Source organism: Pan paniscus, chromosome 18, assembly GCF_029289425.2.
Source record: "Pan paniscus chromosome 18, NHGRI_mPanPan1-v2.0_pri, whole genome shotgun sequence".
In the NCBI taxonomy this organism is placed as follows: domain Eukaryota; kingdom Metazoa; phylum Chordata; class Mammalia; order Primates; family Hominidae; genus Pan; species Pan paniscus.
The window spans coordinates 84,040,768-84,057,309 of record NC_073267.2 but is presented as its reverse complement, the minus strand read 5'-3'; the positions used below and the strand labels follow the sequence as shown (position 1 = coordinate 84,057,309).

Genomic DNA, 16,542 nt, shown 5'->3' with positions numbered 1-16,542 from the left:
TAGTTGCATGCCACCACACCTGGCTAATTCTTGTATTTTTAGTATAGATGGGGTTTCACCATGTTGGCCAGGCAGGTCTTGAACTCCTGACCTCAGCTAATCCACCCGCCTCAGCCTCCCAAAGTGCTGGGATTACAGGCATGAGCCACCATGCCCGGCCTGCAGTGGATACTTTTAAGAGCAAAAGTGGGTTTTGTTTTTGTTAATGTTTTTGAGACAGAGTCTCACGCTGTCACTCAGGCTGGAGTGCAGTGGTTCAATCTCAGCTCACTACAACCTCTGCCTCCTGGGCTCAAGTGATCCTCCCACCACAGCCTCCTGAGTAGCTGGGACTACAGGCATGCACTACCATGCCTGGCTAATTTTTTGTTTTTTCGGTAGAGACGTGATTTCACCGTGTTGTCCAGGCTGACCTCAAACTCCTGGGCTCAAGTGATCCGCCCACCTCAACCTCCCAAAGTACTGGGGTTACAGGTGTGGGCCACCGCACTTGGCCTCATAATGCTTCCTTGATGTCAAAGTCTTTCTCCTATTTTTTGAAATCCTTTTAAATTTAATTATCAGGTATTTCCACAAAAAGTGATAAACTAATCTCAGTGTAAATGTTTCCAAGTGTGAGACCCTAGGGAGGTTCATTTTTGGTTTAATTTGTTGCTTCAAGATTATATAATACCTTAGAATTGATATAAGGCAGACTATTTAAACCTCACACTTAAAAATAATTACGCCAGCCAGGCATGCTCACACCTGTAATCCCAGGACTTTGGGAGGCCATGGCGAGTGGATCACCGGAGATCAGGAGTTCGAGACCAGCTTGGCCAACATGGTGAAACGCCATCTCTACTAAAAATACAGAAATTAACTGGGAGTGGTTATGCACATCTGTTAATCTCAGCTACTCGGGAGGCTGAGGTAGGAAAATCGCTTGAATCCAGGAGGCGGAGGATGCAGTGAGCCAAGATCGCACCATTGCACCCCAGCCTGGGCGACAGAGCAAGACTCAGTCTCAAAAAAAAAAAAAATTATGCCTGGGTCAAGTGCAGTGGCTCATGCCTGTTATCCCACGACTTTGGGAGGCCAAGGTGGGTGGATCACCTGAGGTCAGGAGTTCAAGACCAGCCTGCCCAACATGGGGAAACCCTGTCTCTACTAAAAATGCAAAAATTAGCTGGGCATGGTGGTATAAGCCCGTAATTGTAGCTACTCAGGAGGCTGAGGCAGGAGAATTGCTTGAACCTGGGAGGCGGAGATTGCAGTGAGCCAAGTTTGTGCCACTGCCCTCCAGCCTGGGCAACAGAGTGAGACTGTCTCAAAAAATAATAGTTATTATTATGCCTTATCCGTGGCTTGTGAAATGGTTTTATACTCCCCTTTATCTATAATTGTTCCTCTTCTCCATCTTCACTATTGTTCTCATAGATCAATGGGTCTTAAATCTGTCTGCACATTAGAATCAGCTGGGGAGCTTTTAACAATTACCAGTGCCCAGACTTCTCCCCAGAACAAACCAGAATCTCTAGGGGTGAGGCCAGGCATCAATATTTTTAAAAGCTTCCCCGGGGACTCTAATGTACCTCCAAGGGCGAGAGCCACTGTCAAAGCTGCTCAAGGAGTGCTATCCCAGCAGAGATGTCACCAGAGCTATAGGTGCTGACCACCAGCCAGTTAATGGAACTCCCACCTGGGGTGGAGCTCCACACAGTTACAAAGATGATAGAAAAATCTCTTTAGGGAGCTGACAATCTTATGTGGAAAATATAATTATTAGAGTAAATACAGTAAACTCAAGTGACAGGCATGCTGACACAGATGTTAGTTTATTTACTGAGTGATAAATAATTTGGGGAAAATGACCTTAGAACCCCCCACCTGCTTTCTTGACATATGGGTCCCTTGCAAAACTGGGTCTTTGGGCCCTAGCATTACTGTAGCCTTTATATTCTGTTGCTACCACAAATTAGAGAACATTTTTTTCAATGTAAAGTTTATGTACTTTTGAATAGGCAATGTATTTATATGATTCAAAATTGAAAATATGTAAAAGAAGCTGGGTGCAGTGGCTTATGCCTGTAATCCCAGCACTTTGGGAGGCTGAGGTGGGTGGATCATCTAAGGTCAGGAATTCGAAACCAGCCTGGCCAACATGGCAAAACCCCATCTCTACTAAAAATACAAATTTAGCCAGGCATGGTGGTGCACACCTGTAATCCTAGCTACTTGGGAGGTTGAGGCAAGAGAATTGCTTGAACCTGGGAGGTGGAGGTTGCGGTGAACCGAGATTGTGCCATTGCACTCCAATCTGAGCGACGAGCAAAACTCCATCTCTAAAAAAACAAAAAAACAAAAAAAAAAAAACAAAAATTAGCTGGGCATGGTGACACACACCTGTAATCCCTGCTACTTGGGAGACTGAGGCAGGAGAATAGCTTGAACCCAGGAGGCAGAGGTTGCAGTAAGCCGAGATTGTGCCATTGCACTCCAGCCTGGGTGACGAGTGAAACTGCATCTCAAAAAAAAAAAAAAAAAAAAATATATATATATATATATATATATATATGTATATATATGTATGTAAAAGAGTATACAGGAAAAAGACTCCCCAATGTTCTTTCCTTTTCTTTCTTTTTTTTTTTAAGATGGAGTCTTGCTCTGTCACCCAGGCTGTAGTGCAGTGGTGCAGCCTCAGCTCCTGCAACCTCTGCCTCCTGGGTTCAGGCGATCCTCCTGCCTCAGCCTTCTGAATAGCTGGGATTACAGACGCCTGCCACCATGCCCGGCTGATTTTTGTATTTTTAGTAGAGATGGGGTTTCGCCATGTTGGCCAGGCTGGTCTTGAACGCCTGACCTCAAGTGATCTGCCTGCCTCAGCCTCCCAAATTGCTGGGATTATAGATGTGAGCCACTGCACCCAGCCCTCAATCTTCACTTCTAACAAAAAGCTTTCCTCTCTGGAGGGAAGTTAAGTTCTAGTTATATTCTCTACTTCTATAAGCAATTATGTGTTGGTAGGTTTGTGTATATGTGTATGGATATTCATTTATTATATTTTTTCTCTTTTTTATATAAGTGGGAGCATACCTTACACACTGTTCTTCACCTTGCTTTTTCATTATGATTGTTCCATTTCGGTACATAAAGACCTTTTCATTCTTTTTTATAGCTGCATAATATTCCATTGTATAGATGAATTCCAAAATTTTATTTTATTTTAGAGATGGGGTCTTGCTCTATTGCTTAGTCTGAAGTGCAGTGGCACAATGCTAGCTCACTGCAGCCGCAAACTTTTGGGATCAAGGGATCTTCCTGCCTCAGCTTCCCAAGTAGCCTGGCTAACTTTTATCTTTATTTTTTTTACTTTTTTTTGAGGCGGAGTCTCGCTCTGTCACCCAGGCTGGAACGCCGTGGCACAATCTTGACTCACTGCAAGCTCCGCCTCCCGGGTTCACGCCATTCTCCTTCCTCAGCCTCCCGAGTAGCTGGGACTACAGGCGCCTGCCACGATGCCTGGCTAATTTTTTGTATTTTTTGTAGAGACGGGGTTTCACTGTGTTAGCCAAGATGGTTTCGATCTCCTGACCTTGTGATCCGCCCACCTCAGCCTCCCAAAGTGCTGGGATTACAGGTGTGAGCCACCGCACTCAGCCTTTATTTTTATTTGTTTGTTTATTTTTATTTTTATTTTTTTTTTTGGTAGAGACACGGTCTGGCTATGTTGCCCAGGCCAGTCTTGAACTCCTGGCCTCAAGTGAACCTCCTACCTCAGCCCCTCAAAGTGCTGGGATTACAGGCATGAGCCACTGTGCCTGGCCTAAACTATCCAGAATTTTAAATCTGTCCCATGTCATTGAACATTTTTCTCACCCTGTTGCCCAAGCTGGAGTGCAGAGATGTGATCACAGCTCACTGCAGCCTCTACCTTTTGAACTCAAGTGCTCCTCTGGCCTTAGCCTCCCAAGTAGCTGGGACTGCAGGCATGTGCTACCATGCCTGGCTAATTTTGTTGTTGTTGTTGGTAGAGATGGGTTCTCCCTGTGTTGACCAGGCTGGTCGTAAACCCCTGTCCTCAAGCAGTCCTCAGTCCTCCTACCTTGGCCTCCTAAAGTGCTGGGATTATAAGTGTGAGCCACTGTGCCCAGCTTGTTTCCATCTTTTGGTATTAGAAACAGTATTAAATGAGAAACCCTGACCTCGTATTCACAGATGACGTCAATTTACCTAATAGCATTTTGCATCCATCCTGCAGGCTGGCTGCTGGCTCTACCAGGTTCTGTGCTGGCATCCTGAGCACTGCCAGGCACTTGACCATTGAGCAGAAGATGGCAGACTACTCAAACAAACTCTACCATCAGTTAGAGCAAGAAACAGGGATCCAAACAGGTAAGCAAGTGTCTTCCATTTATTGCTTTGCCTGTCCCTGAGATTGTTATATTCATTTCTGTATTTGGTCCTCTGCCAGGTGTGCCTGCTGCTTTGGTAATTAAAACTTGGATTGGCCGGGCATGGTGGCTCACGCCTGTAATCCCAGCACTTTGGGAGGCCGAGGCAGGCGGATCACGAGGTCAGGAGATCGAGACCATCCTGGCTAACATGGTGAAACCCCGTCTCTACTAAGAAATTAAGAAAATATGTAAATTATCCTTACTGTACTTCTTTTGAAAATAAGATACCAAATTGCTTCAACTCTTTCTTCATAAGAATTAAGAGTCATTGCATTTTAGGAGAATTGTCATTGGCCCAAGTGTAATTATGGTTCTATATCAGGTGTGTTGATTACAGACAACAGGAATTGACTCTGGCCAACTTGGAGCTTGTTGGGAGGAGCTTGGGCCTGTGGAGTTGGCAGGAGGCTGCCAGCTGGAGGCAGCCTGGAAGCCAGGATGTGGGGACTGCACCGCAGGCAGTCCCTCAGCCAGAACAGGAGCAGCCTGGCCTGGCTGATGCTGCCCTTGAGATGGTGACCTCTGGCCATTCACCTACGTGCTCAAGACTGACTGTTCCAGGAGGGTCTGATTGGATAAGCTTAGGTCACATGCCCACCGTTTGGCTATACTGGGGAAGAAGAAGGGAGAATCCGACACTTGGTAGCTGATGTTATTGTGAGTGGCCTTTGCCAAGGATTACACTCCCCCAAGACTAGGAGGAGAAAGGGTGAAACTGCCTAAAAGGTGGGAAGAATAGGGATGGTCGAATCCCTGCCCAAAACTGTCTTTTTTTTTTTTTTTCTTTTTTTTAAAGACAAAGTCTCACTCTGTTGCCCAGGCTAGACTGCAGTGGTGCAATTTTGACCCACTGCAACCTCCACCTCCTGGGTTCAAGCAATTCTCCTGCCTCAGCCTCCCCGGTAGCTGGGATTACAGGCGTGCACCACCACACCTGGCTAATTTTTATATTTTTAGTAGAGACAGGGTTTCACCATGCTGGCCAGGCTGGTCTCAAGCTACTGACCTCAGATGATCCGCCCCCCTCAGCCTCCCAAAGTGCTGCGATTACAAGCATGAGCCACTACACCTGGCCTAGAATCTCATTTGATCCTCACAACCTCACAAAACTGTGAGCTGAGAATGTTTGGTCAGGGCATGGAGCCTTAGTGCATCTGAAGTTCTTAAAATTTTGCATAGAAGCTCAGAGAAGCTGATTTACCTGCCCAAGGATATTGAGTGGCAGTCCCAGGATTCATCACAGGTCTTCTAACCTATAATCTAGTGGATTTTCCACTCTCCTGTCCTACATTTGGTCTGATCTGTCTCATTTGGGCTCATTTTTCTTACAGGTTACACAAGGACAGGCTCAATCTTTCTGGCCCAAACTCAGGACCGTCTGATCTCCCTGAAGCGCATCAACGCAGGGCTGAAGTACGTAAGAGTCTAGAAGCGTGTCCTGACTTTACCACACTGGCCTCTGCCAAAGAGCCTGTGAATGTCATTGTCCCTTGTGTTCTGTGGCAGTGTTATAGGTATCCCTTCTGAGATCATCTCCCCAAAGAAAGTGGCCGAGCTTCACCATCTCCTCAACGTGCACGACCTGGTGGGGGCCATGCATGTTCCCGAGGATGCAGTGGTGTCTTCTGCTGACGTGGCTCTTGCCCTGGCAAGTGCTGCCTCCCAAAATGGTGAGCAGGTTTTTGCATTTTCTTAAGATAGGTTAGCAGGGAAGACATTACCTAAGGAAGTGTCTCACAGTAGGAAGTGACACCAACTCAAGTTTGGAAAGATTATCCTCTTTGGGGTACTCAGCCTCCATTTTGAACACTTATAATTTTATTTATCTGTTAATGAGTGTTTTCCCTCAGGGCCACATTTTTAAAGTTCTAAAGAACTGCTTTTAGTGCTAATTAATGCCCCTTTTTTGGAGACAGAGCTTCACTCTTTTCGCCCAGGCTGGAGTGCAATGGCACAATCTTGGCTCACTGCAACCTTCGCCTCCTGGGTTCATGTGATCCTCCTGCTTCAGCCTCCCGAGTAGGTGGGACTACAGGCGTGCACCACTACACCCGGCTAATTTTTTTGTGTATTTTTAGTAGAGACGGGGTTTCGCCATATTGGCCAGGCTGGTCTTGAACTCCTGACCTCAGATGATCCACCTGCCTCGGCCTCCCTAAGTGCTGGGATTACAAGCGTGAGCCACTGTGCCCTGCCAATTAATGCCCTTTGGACTTAAGGTAATATTTTCCCCCACAGGACTTGAGAAGCTCAAGGTGAAAACACACCTTGGAAGTTTAATCCACACCTGAAATCATGAGCCCAGTTGCATTGAATGAGGGGAAGACTTAACTAGTGTCCAGGGTATCATATCCATGGTATGAGCAGGTTAGCACTTAAGGCGCACTATTTACATCCTCTCCTCTCTGCTCCATAGTTTATGATTCCAGGAATTTAATTATTGTTTTCCAAAGTCTGTTTTTAAACTGACTTGCTATTTTCAATCTTGAACAAGGCCCATTTACATAGTCTCAGGATGTGATTCTAGGGTTTTGTGTTTTTTTAAAATGAAAGCATTGAGCCGGGCGTGGTGTCTCATGCCTGTAATCCCAGCACTTTGGGAGGCCAAGGCAGGCGGATCACCTGAGGCCAGGAGTTCAAGACCAGGCTGACCAACATGGTAAAACCCCATCTCTATTAAAAATACTAAAATTAGCCGGGCATGGTGGTGCATGCCTGTAATCCCAGCTACTTGAGAGGCTGAGGCAGGAGAATTGCTTGAACCCAGGAGGCAGAGAGTGAGCCAAGATCACACCACTACCCTCCACCCTTGGCGACAAAGCAAGACTCCGTCTCAAAAATAAAATAAAAAAATAAATTAAAGCATTGACTTGACTTTGTCAGTGTTTCTTCTGGGTGGAGAATCTGCTGCACATGCCTTCATTCTGGAACATCACATGAAGCACCAACTCTTTCTTTACCTTGGAACAGGTGTTCAGATCTATGACCGGACATCTGTTCTTCATGTAATGGTCAAAAAAGGTCAAGTTACTGGAGTGGAGACCGATAAAGGACAGATTGAATGCCAGTATTTTGTCAACTGTGCTGGCCAGGTAGGTCAGCACCAACACTGCTTTTCTTATTTAACGTTTGTCTCCAAGATTTTTTTGGTGTAGAGAAGTAAGATTAGTATTGTGATTGGTTATACAGATATCAGTAACTACGCTGTTTCTTGTAGGGTATTCTAAATCAGAAACCTACACTTAGTCTGCAAATAGAAGCCTGTGTGACCTTGTCCTTCCTCCACACTTGGTTGATGGGTGCTATCCTGGTCAGGAAGGCCAGCAAATGGTCAGGCATTGACGTGAATCCTTGGCACTGGGTCTTGGTGTTACATTTCATTCTACAACCTAGCAAATAACATATTAGGCTATTTTATTGTGTCAGGAATGTGGACACTAATTTCCAGGACACTGCTTCTTTTAAAGCAGATTGGCTCTTGCCTTCCATGCTATGATCCCGAAGTGAACTAAGAAATACTTTTGCCATGTGAAGTTGATTTAGTGATTGCTATTTGGGGTTTGTAGCTGAGCCCAGGCATTTTATCAAAAGGACCTCCTTTGGTTCCCATGAGCTCCTTTGACTAGCTGGTAAATATCTCTTCCTTTGATCTCAAAGTAATTTTTATGTCTTAAAAAATGTAGTATTGCTCCCCATCCAAATAATTGAACTAAAGCAGGCTGACTTCCCACACCTGACACTGTAGCAAGAGCACACATAAGCCACTTGGAATTAATCTCAAGAGGCTGAACTTGCTCATTTTTATTTCTGTTCCTCTTCCCACCCACAAATCAACCTGTCCATTTGTAGTGGGCATACGAGCTGGGTCTGTCCAACGAGGAGCCGGTTAGTATCCCGCTACATGCCTGCGAACACTTCTACCTCCTGACTCGCCCCTTGGAGACCCCTCTGCAGAGCAGCACACCAAGTGAGGACTTGCACTTTTTTTAAAATCTTGTTTCTTTGCCAGTATCCTGTCCTCTGAAAAGGAAAACTTTCTGCTAAGGACAGCCTGTGTCTGAAAGAGTCTTTCATTTCTAGAGCATGTTACAGGGAGGTGGACCCAATTCTGACTTTTCTTTATTAACTCTTTATGAAAGGATGGCCAAAATTTCCATTAATACATTTTTTTGTTTTTGTTTTTTGTTTTGCAAGCTAATTTTAGTCCTAAACAGAGGTCATTGAGAATATTTGGACTGTCTTGTTGACTTTTTAACTTGAATGCTATGGATAGTAGAAATGTCATAGGTAAACGATAGACTTAGGTGGGTTCGTGGTTCCAAGCACTGTAGGAGAGGGTTCTCACATCCTTTTGACGGTCTTCATGCCTAGAATGGGCTCTGCAATCCCCCTTTCCGTTAAACTTTCGCTTGGCACAGTGGGAGTTACGTGGTTTGCTTGTGGGGACTAGTCAAAGCTTCTAGGTAAGGGATACTCAGAGAAACAGTCTCCACTGAAAGGCTAAATGGGAGGATCTTCCCCCGTGACCTCAAAAGGTATTTTAAATCTAATGAATGCCTGTGTTCATTGAATGTTCTTTCATTAATAAAGCCATTAATGGGTGTTTTTGTTTGGTTGTTCTGTCCATTTAGAAAGCTGACTTGCCTCTAAACCCTTGTTTTTTCTTCCACTCCCCACTCCATGTCATTTCTCCACCTCAGCTATTGTGGATGCTGATGGAAGAATTTATATTCGGAACTGGCAGGGTGGCATCCTGTCTGGGGGCTTTGAGAAGAACCCGAAACCAGTTTTCACTGAGGGCAAGAACCAGCTGGAGATTCAGAATCTACAGGAAGACTGGGATCACTTTGGTATGTGAACTGCATCATAACCGTAGTGCCTTATATTTGTTTAAGATGTTATATTTTTCAAAGTATTTTGAAGAATAGTTCCTTGTTTAATGTTTATAACATCGCCATGAGGTACAACAGTGGTTACAGAGGGTGAGTTTGCCTGGTCTGAGGATGGAGTTACTAGGTAGCAGATTCAGGGGACTAAAATCTTAGTTAATGGACATTTGCCTTATTCTTTTTTAATTTTATTCTTAGTTTTACTTTTTTTTTTTATTTCTTGAGACGGAGCCTTGCTCTGTGCTCAGACTGGAGTGCAGTTGCACAATTATAGCTCACTGCAGCCCCGAACTCCTGGTCTCATAGCTTTTTTTTTTTTTTCTTTTTGATAGAGACATGGTCTCGCCATGTTGCCCAGGTTGATCTCGAACTCCGGGGCTCAAGCGATCCCTTTCACCTTGGCCTCCCAAAGTGCTAAGATTACAGATGTGAGCCACTGTGCCTAGCCCTTTGTGTGTGTGTGTTTAGTCATCTCTATCATTTTGTGTGTGTGTGAGAGATGGCGTCTTGCCCTGTCACCTAGGCTGGAGTGCAGTGGCATGATCATAGCTCACTGTAGCCTCAAATTCGTGAGGTCAAGCGATCCTGCCACATCAGCCTCCCAAGTAGCTGGGACTACAGGTGCTTGCCACCATGCCTAGCTAATGTTTAAATTTTTTGTTGAGATGGGGTCTCGCTGTGTTGCCCAGGCTGGTCTCGAACTGTTGGGCTCAGTCAATCCTGCCTCAGCTTCCCAAAGTGCTGTGATTACGGGCATGAGCCATGATACCCAGCTGCTTTTTTTTTTTTTTTTTTTTTTTGAGATGAAGTCTCGCTCTGTTGCCCAGGCTGGAGTGCAGTGGTGTGATCTTGGCTCACTGCAACCTCTGCCTCCCCGGTTCAAGTGATTCTCCTGCCTCAGCCTCCAGAGTAGGTGGTAGGTGGGATTACAAGCACCTGCCACCGCTCCTGACTAATTTTTGTGTTTTTAGTAGAGACAGGGTTTCACCATGTTGATCAGGCTGGTCTTGAACTCCTGACCTCAGGTGATCCGCCTGCCTCAGCCCCTCCCAAAGTGCTGGGATTACAGGCATGAGCCACTGCGTCTGGCCTTTTTTTTTTTTTTTTTTTTTTTTGAGATAAGAGTCTTGCTCTGTCACCCAGACTGGAGTGCAGTGGCACAATCTCGGCTCACTCCAACCTCCACCTCCTAGGTTCAAGTGATTCTCATGCCTCAGCCTCCTGAGTAGCTGGGATTACAGGCATGCATCAACATGTCCAGCTAGTTTATGTATTTTTAGTAGAGACAGGGTTTTACCATGTTGGCCAGGCTGGTCTTGAAATCCTGGCCTCAAGTGATCTGCCTGCCTTGGTCTCCCAAAGTGCTGGGAGTAAAGGTGTGAGCCACTGTGCCCAGCTCTGCTTCTTTTTTTGGTTTTTTTTTTTTTTTTTTTTGAGATGGAGTTTCACTCTTGTTGCCCAGGCTCAAGTGCAATGGTGCGATCTCGGCTCACCACAACCTCTGCCTCCCGGGTTCAAGTGATTCTCCTGCCTCAGCCTCCTGAGTAGCTGGGATTACAGACATGCGCCACCACGCCTGGCTAATTTTGTATTTTTAGTAGAGACAGGGTTTCTCCATGTTGGTCAGGCTGGTCTCGAACTCCTGACCTCAGGAGATCTGCCTGCCTTGGCCTCCCAAAGTGCTGGGATTACAGACGTGAGCCACCACGCCCGGCCCCTGCTTATTCTTTATTCACCTAAAATTATTGCTCAGATTTTAGGTTTTAGGAGGAGACTTCTTTCAGTAGGACTTCATATAAAATTGAGGAGTTCTTTAGAAAACAGAATTGTTTTGTTTTGTTTTTCAGAATTGTTTTGTTAGTGTAGTATTTTATTAAATTTTAAAATAATTTTATTTATTTATTTATGTATCCATTCATTCATTTTGAGATGGAGTCTTGCTCTGTTGCCCAGGCTGGAGTGCAGTGGTGCAATCTTAGCTCACTGCATCCTCCGCCTCCTGGATTCAAGTAATTCTCCTGCCTCAGCCTCCCAGGTAGCTGGAATTACAGGCGCCCACCACAACGCAGAGCCAATTTTTGTGTTTTTAGTAGAGATGGGGTTTCACTATTTGGCCAGGCTGGTCTTGAACTCCTGACCTCAAGCGATCCACCCGCCTCGGCCTCCCAAAGTGCTGGGATTACAGGCATGAGCCTCCGCACCTGGCCTTTAAGGCCTGTAATCCCAGCACTTTGGGAGGCCGAGGCGGGCGGATCGCCTGAGGTCAGGAGTTCAAGACCAGCCTGGCCAACATGGCAAAAACCCGTCTCTACTAAAAATATAAAAATTAGCTGGATGTGGTGGCGCACACCTGTAATGCCAGCTACCTGGGAGGCTGAGGCAGGAGAATTGCTGGAACCCAGGAGGCAGAGGCTGCAGTGGGCTGAGATCGCACCACTGCACTCCAGCCTGGGTGACAGAGTGAGACTCCATCTCAAAAAAAAAAAATAATAATAATAATATAGTTACCTAGTTCCAAATTTAAAAAGATGGAAGAGTCTCTAATGAAGAATTTCCCTCTGACCCTTGATGGGCTTTCTTTTTTTAATAAATTCTTACGAAAAATTTCAAACTTTTAAAAGTGGATAGAAGCTGGGCACAGTGGCTTACACCTGTAATTCCATCATTTTGGGAGGCCAAGATGGGAGGATCACTGGAGCCCAGGAAGTGAAGACCAGCCTGGGCAACATGGTGAGACTGGAGACTATGTGTCTACTAAACAAACCTGGCGAGAGTAGTGTGATGAGCCCCCATGTACCCATTATCCAGCTCTGGTCTGGTTTCATCTTTTTCTGCTGTCCACTGGATTATGCCCTGATGGTAGATTTCCTTTAAAGCAGGGTGAAAGTCTGTCTTTTGCAGCTATTCCAATGCAGAACATTGCCTTTTTTTTTTTTTTTCCCTGAGATGGAGTTTCACTCTATTGCCCAGGCTGGAGTGCAGTGTCACGATCTCTGCTCACTTCAACCTCCGCCTCTCAGATTCAAGCGATTTTTCTGCCTCAGCCTCCCGAGTAGCTGGGGTTACAGGCTTCCACCATCACGACTGGCTAATTTTTGTATTTTTAGTAGAGACGAGGCTTCGCCATTTTGGCCATAATGCTCTTGAACTCCTGACCTCAGGTGATCCGCCCACCTTGGCCTCCCAAAGTGCCGGGGTTACAAATGCAAGCCACCATGCCCAGCTCAGAACATCACCTTTTATGAAAATCTCTGTGGCCGCCATTTAAGAGCTTTTCCACTCACACTGGTCCCTTCAAGATTATTATCTGTAGATACATTTTACTTGCTGTTCTCTGCTGCTTTCCTTTCTAACCAATATCTTTTTTCCTCAGTCTTTATACCAAGTATTTTGCAGCTATATCCTGTAATTCTACCAAGGTTTCTGCTTTGTGATAAATGGCCCAGTTGGCTCGTCTTTAAAAAAATCTCTTCCAGCCGGGCGCAGTGGTTCACACCTATAATCCTAGCACTTTGGGAGGCCGAGGCAGGCAGATCACTTGAGGTCAAGAGTTCGAAACTAGTGTGGCCATCTTGGTGAAACCCCATCTCTACTAAAAATACAAAAAATTAGCTGGGCATGGTGGTGCACGCCTGTAATCCGAGCTAATTGGCAGGCTGAGGCGAGAGAATAGCTTGAACCTGGGAGGCAGAGGTTGCAGTGAGCCGAGATCGTGCCACCACACTCCAGCCGGGGCGACAGAGTGAGACTCCATCTCAAAAAAAAAAAAAAAAAAAAAAATCAAGAGGTTTTATGAAAGGGGAGGGTGTAAAAAAGTAGAGGGGTTGAAAGTGGTTTAATTCCTTAAAGGTGAGAACTCTATTTGGTTTTGTTGTCATTGCTCAGAGCCTCTGTTGAGTTCCCTTCTGAGGAGGATGCCAGAATTAGAGACTCTGGAGATCATGAAGTTGGTGAACTGCCCAGAGACCTTCACACCAGACATGAGGTGCATCATGGGCGAGTCTCCTGCAGTGCAGGGCTACTTTGTCCTGGCAGGAATGAACTCTGCTGGCCTTTCATTTGGTGGGGGAGCCGGAAAGTAAGTCTTTCTCACTCAAAGTCAGCTGTGAACATAAGTCAACTTGCTGGGTCTCTTCCCTTCTAGAATTACTTGTTATTAACATGGCGTGTGGTATATTTAATCTAGTATGTTAAGACTAATAAGAAGATACATATAATTTTGGAGTTGTCCCCTTCTAAGTATGAGATGCTCCCCATGTTCCAGAAATGTCATCGGGCAAAATGTTTTTGCAACTCATCTTTTGGAGTTAGCCACAGATCCTGTGGGATATTCTTTTATATTTTTTCAGTTGTAACAAATATTGGTCATTTGAGTGTGTATTTGAGTTTGGTAGCCAAGTATGTTGATTGAGGTAGGTATTTGAACTAGGGTAATACACGGTTTGTTTTTTTTTTTAGACAGTCTTGCTCTGTCACCCAGGCTGGAATGCAGTGACATGATCTCAGCTCACTGCAACCTCCACCTCCTGGGTTCAGGCTATTCTCCTACCTCAGCCTCCCGAGTAGCTGGGATTAGAGGTGTGTGCCAAGACATCTGGCTAATTTTTCTATTTTTAGTAGAGACAGGGTTTCACCATGTTAGCCAGGCTGGTCTTGAACTCCTGACTTCAAGTGATCCACCCACCTTGGCCTCCCAAAGTGCTAGGATTACAGGCATGAGCCACCGTGCTCGGCCACAAGTTTTTGTTTAAAAATTAGACACTAGGCTGGGCGCGGTGGCTCACGCTTGTAATCCCAGCACTTTGGGAGGCCGAGGTGGGCGGATCACAAGGTCACGAGATTGAGACCACTCTGGCTAACACAGTGAAACCCCATCTCTACTAAAAATACAATAACAAAATTAGCCGGGCGTTGTGGCGGGCACCTGTGGTCCCAGCTACTCGGGAGGCTGAGACAGGAGAATGGCGTGAACCTGGGAGGCAGAGCTTGCAGTGAGCCGAGATTGCGCCACTGCACTCCAGCCTGGGCGACAGAGCGAGACTCTATCTCAATAAAAATAATAATAATAAAATAAAATCAGACACTAATGAACATTAAATAAGCCAGTCACAAAAGGACAAATACTGTGTGGTTCCACTTATATGAAGTTGCTAGAGTTGTCAGATCACAGAGACAGAAAGTACAATGGTGGTTGCCGGAGGCGGGGGAGGGGAGCTATTCTTGAATGAGCGCAGAGTTCCAGAAATGCAAGAGGAGAAGAGTTCTAGGATGGATGGTGGTGAAGGCTACACCGCGGTGTGAAGGTACCCACTGCCGCTGAACTGATACTTACAAGTGGGTAAGATGGTAGCCGCGATGAAAAGTTTATTTTAAATTTATGAGACCAGTTCTCTTGAGTGATTTGTAGAATGGCTCTGAAAACAATTACAGAAGAGGAGTTACAAAAATGTTTGGAGCAGAGGAGATGTGGTCACGTAACTGTATAATCTTGAGGTGACAGAAAAAAACCCATTGGATATTTAGAGTATATTTGTATGTGTTTTAGTCTTATTTCTTCATAGATGAGGCTTATAACTTTTTTTGAAACAAGATCTTACTCTCACCCAGGCTGGAGTGCAGTGGCACCATCATAGCTCACTGCAGCCGCAAGTTCCTGGGCTCAAGGGATCATCCCGCATCAGACTCCAGAAGAGCTAGAACTAACTACAGGCATGTGCCACCATACCCAGCTCTTTTTTTTTTTTTTTTTTTGAAACGAAGTTTTGCTCTTGTTGCCCAGGCTGGAGTGCAATGGCACAATCTCGGCTCACCGCAACCTCTGCCTCCTGGGTTCAAGTGATTCTCCTGCCTCAGCCTCCCGAGTAGCTGGGATTACAGGCATGTGCCACCACGCCGGCTAATTTTTTTTTGTTTGTTTGTTTGTTTTTGTTTTTTGAGATGGAGTTTCGCTCTTGTTGCCCAGGCTGGAGTGCAATGGCGTGATCTAGGCTTACTGCAACCTCTGCCTCCCAGGTTCAAGCAATTCTTCCTCAGCCTCCGTAGTAGCTGGGATTACAGGCGTGTGCCACCACACCGGCTAATTTTGTATTTTTAATAGAGACAGGGTTTCTCCACATTGGTCAGGCTTGTTTTGAACTCCTGACCTCAAGTGATCTGTCTGCCTTGGCCTCCCAAAGTGCTGGGATTACAGGTGTGAGCCACCTGGCTCACTTTGAAACTTTTTTTTTTCTGTAGAGACGGGGTCTTACTATGTTGCCCAGGCTGGTCTCAAACTCCTGACTTCAAGCAATCCCCTGCCTCAGCCTCCCAAAGTTCTGGGATTACAGGCATCAGCCAATGTGTCTGGCTGGCTTCTATGTTAAATACCTCCTAGGGAATCTTATCATCTGGGGTAAAATCCTCATAGAAGTCTTTTGAGAGCAGTACACAGACCCATGTTCGTTTCTTCCAGAAAAGTTAAGGAAAGTGCCCAAAACTATTCAGCTGGTCTATGGCAATTTAGGATCTTTTGATTCTGTTAGTTCTCGATTTGTAGAATATTAATTTTCTCAAATCTGACACCTGAGCCCCAACACGTGCCCTCTGTCTATATAGGTACCTTGCCGAATGGATGGTACATGGTTATCCCTCAGAAAACGTTTGGGAATTGGACCTGAAACGTTTTGGAGCCCTCCAGAGCAGCCGCACCTTTCTGCGCCACCGGGTCATGGAAGTCATGCGTAAGTGAAGCTTTATCGCAGTTACTCCTAGTTGCAGGTATCTTCTCGGTGGCCCGTGTTGTCATTCAGAAGGAGCAAAGTTTTCCTCAGTTCTTTAACAAGTGCTTTGACTTAGGCATTTGATTTGACTGTTTCAGGCCTGAGTTAAGGGGCTTTATGCTCCTCATGATATATACGTAACATTTTCTTTAGTGCATCGGACCTTGTTTCCTTCTGAGAACAAGAAAGTAGAATAGGAGTTACAGTTGGTACATAGCAGCTTCATAAATATTCTAAGCAATGCCTTCTTCCCGGTCTGCCTTGAGAGACCGTATGTCGAAGTGGGTGCTTTCTGCAGTCTGCCTTGAGAGACCCTGTGTCGAAGTGAATGCTTTCTCACTCCCACTTAGTTTTTGAGAAAATGCTTTCTCACTCCCCACTTAGTTTTTTCTTTCCAAGTCAGAGAATTTGCCGAGTTATTCTCAGAGCTTCAGGCTTCCTTGAGTGACTTTCACC

General features: G+C 45.5%; 1 protein-coding gene across 14 annotated transcripts in view; it reads left to right on the top strand.

The window, feature by feature from the left end:
• The window catches only part of PDPR (pyruvate dehydrogenase phosphatase regulatory subunit), a 49,625-nt gene that overhangs the window by 9,987 nt on the left and 23,096 nt on the right, over positions 1 to 16,542 (top strand). For 8 of the 14 annotated variants that reach the window (XM_034940678.3, XM_063597749.1, XM_063597746.1 and 5 more), the window contains 8 exons: positions 4,244 to 4,377; positions 5,771 to 5,852; positions 5,946 to 6,109; positions 7,410 to 7,531; positions 8,289 to 8,406; positions 9,140 to 9,289; positions 13,214 to 13,406; positions 15,923 to 16,047. In XM_034940678.3, coding sequence (XP_034796569.3) covers positions 4,244 to 4,377; positions 5,771 to 5,852; positions 5,946 to 6,109; positions 7,410 to 7,531; positions 8,289 to 8,406; positions 9,140 to 9,289; positions 13,214 to 13,406; positions 15,923 to 16,047 — 1,088 coding nt within the window. Of the gene's footprint in view, positions 1 to 4,243; positions 4,378 to 5,770; positions 5,853 to 5,945; positions 6,110 to 6,517; positions 6,659 to 7,409; positions 7,532 to 8,288; positions 8,407 to 9,139; positions 9,290 to 13,213; positions 13,407 to 15,922; positions 16,048 to 16,542 lie in introns of those variants that run through there. The other 6 variants (XM_057299954.2, XM_063597748.1, XM_063597750.1 and 3 more) reach the window with 5 other exon arrangements.